The sequence below is a fragment of the Stegostoma tigrinum genome, chromosome 11, assembly GCF_030684315.1.
Source record: "Stegostoma tigrinum isolate sSteTig4 chromosome 11, sSteTig4.hap1, whole genome shotgun sequence".
Classification (NCBI taxonomy): domain Eukaryota; kingdom Metazoa; phylum Chordata; class Chondrichthyes; order Orectolobiformes; family Stegostomatidae; genus Stegostoma; species Stegostoma tigrinum.
The window spans coordinates 66,469,221-66,470,152 of record NC_081364.1 but is presented as its reverse complement, the minus strand read 5'-3'; the positions used below and the strand labels follow the sequence as shown (position 1 = coordinate 66,470,152).

The window sequence follows — 932 nt, the reverse complement described above, 5'->3', positions numbered from 1 at the left end:
TCGGGTCATAGGGTTCCCGGGTTCAGACCCCTCTCTGGGACCGGGACGACAACAGCAGCCGAATACTGTCTGAACCCACCTGCGGGGATGCGAACAGCTGGCTGCTCGTCTCTCCCGTTATCTCAAGCAACAAGGAGGCAACCAGTCAATTAGCTTCCCCGGTCCCTGTCCAGGGCCCAGTGCGGTCAGTGTCCGCTCCTCTGTTCAGTGCCAGCCCTCCTCTTGAAAAACGCCGCTAAGATCAGTTTCGCCCTTTCTATGTCGAGATCATTTTCATTATTTGGTTCCCCCCCCCCCCAATCCTCGGTTGCCCGGTGCCGGTTACTCACGTATAATTCGCCGGGAAGCTGTAAGAGGCGACCCCGTCCAGCAGCACGAACTGCAGAACCGCCACACACACGGCACTGCCGACCGCCGCCATTTCCACACCCTGAGTGTGAGGGACAGAGCGCTCCATTCAGGCACAGGGAGAGGGACTGCGCGGGCAACGGGCAATGCGCGTGGCCACCTGTCGATGCGCGCGAAGGGTTAGGTGAGCGGGCGCCGGGAAATGCGCGTGCCAACGCGGCGCGCGCGGCCTCTCGCACGTGCCACGCCCCCCACTTGAGTGGTCAGCACAGAGCGCGGGAAACGAGGTGTCGGTGTTGGTGAAGGGGGAAGGTAAGGCTAGATGCGTAGGGATTGAGGGTGGAATGAGGGTTGGTGTGAAAGGAGTGAAGGTTTGTGCAAAGAAATTGAGGGAGGGGATGAGGGTTGGCGTGGAGGGGATGAGTTGGTGAAGAGGGTGAGGACAGAAGAGGATGGTGTGAGGGAGTGTGAATGGAGGAGTGAATGGGAGTTGGTGGGGAGTTGAATGTGTGCAGGCGTGGAGTAGTGGGAGATGTTGAGTGAGGAAAAGATAAGGGTGTGAGGGAGATGAAGAGTATGAGGGA

The 932-nt window shown here is 59.2% G+C and overlaps 1 protein-coding gene across 3 annotated transcripts in view; it reads right to left on the bottom strand.

Moving 5' to 3' along the window:
• cacna2d2a (calcium channel, voltage-dependent, alpha 2/delta subunit 2a) overlaps positions 1-505 on the bottom strand; it is an 815,854-nt gene extending 815,349 nt beyond the window's left edge. For all 3 annotated transcript variants that reach the window (XM_048547478.2, XM_048547479.2, XM_048547480.2), the window contains exon 1: positions 330-505. In XM_048547478.2, coding sequence (XP_048403435.1) covers positions 330-457 — 128 coding nt within the window. In that variant the 5' untranslated portion in view covers positions 458-505. The remainder of the gene's footprint in view (positions 1-329) is intronic.
• Between the last annotated feature and the right edge of the window lie 427 nt (positions 506-932).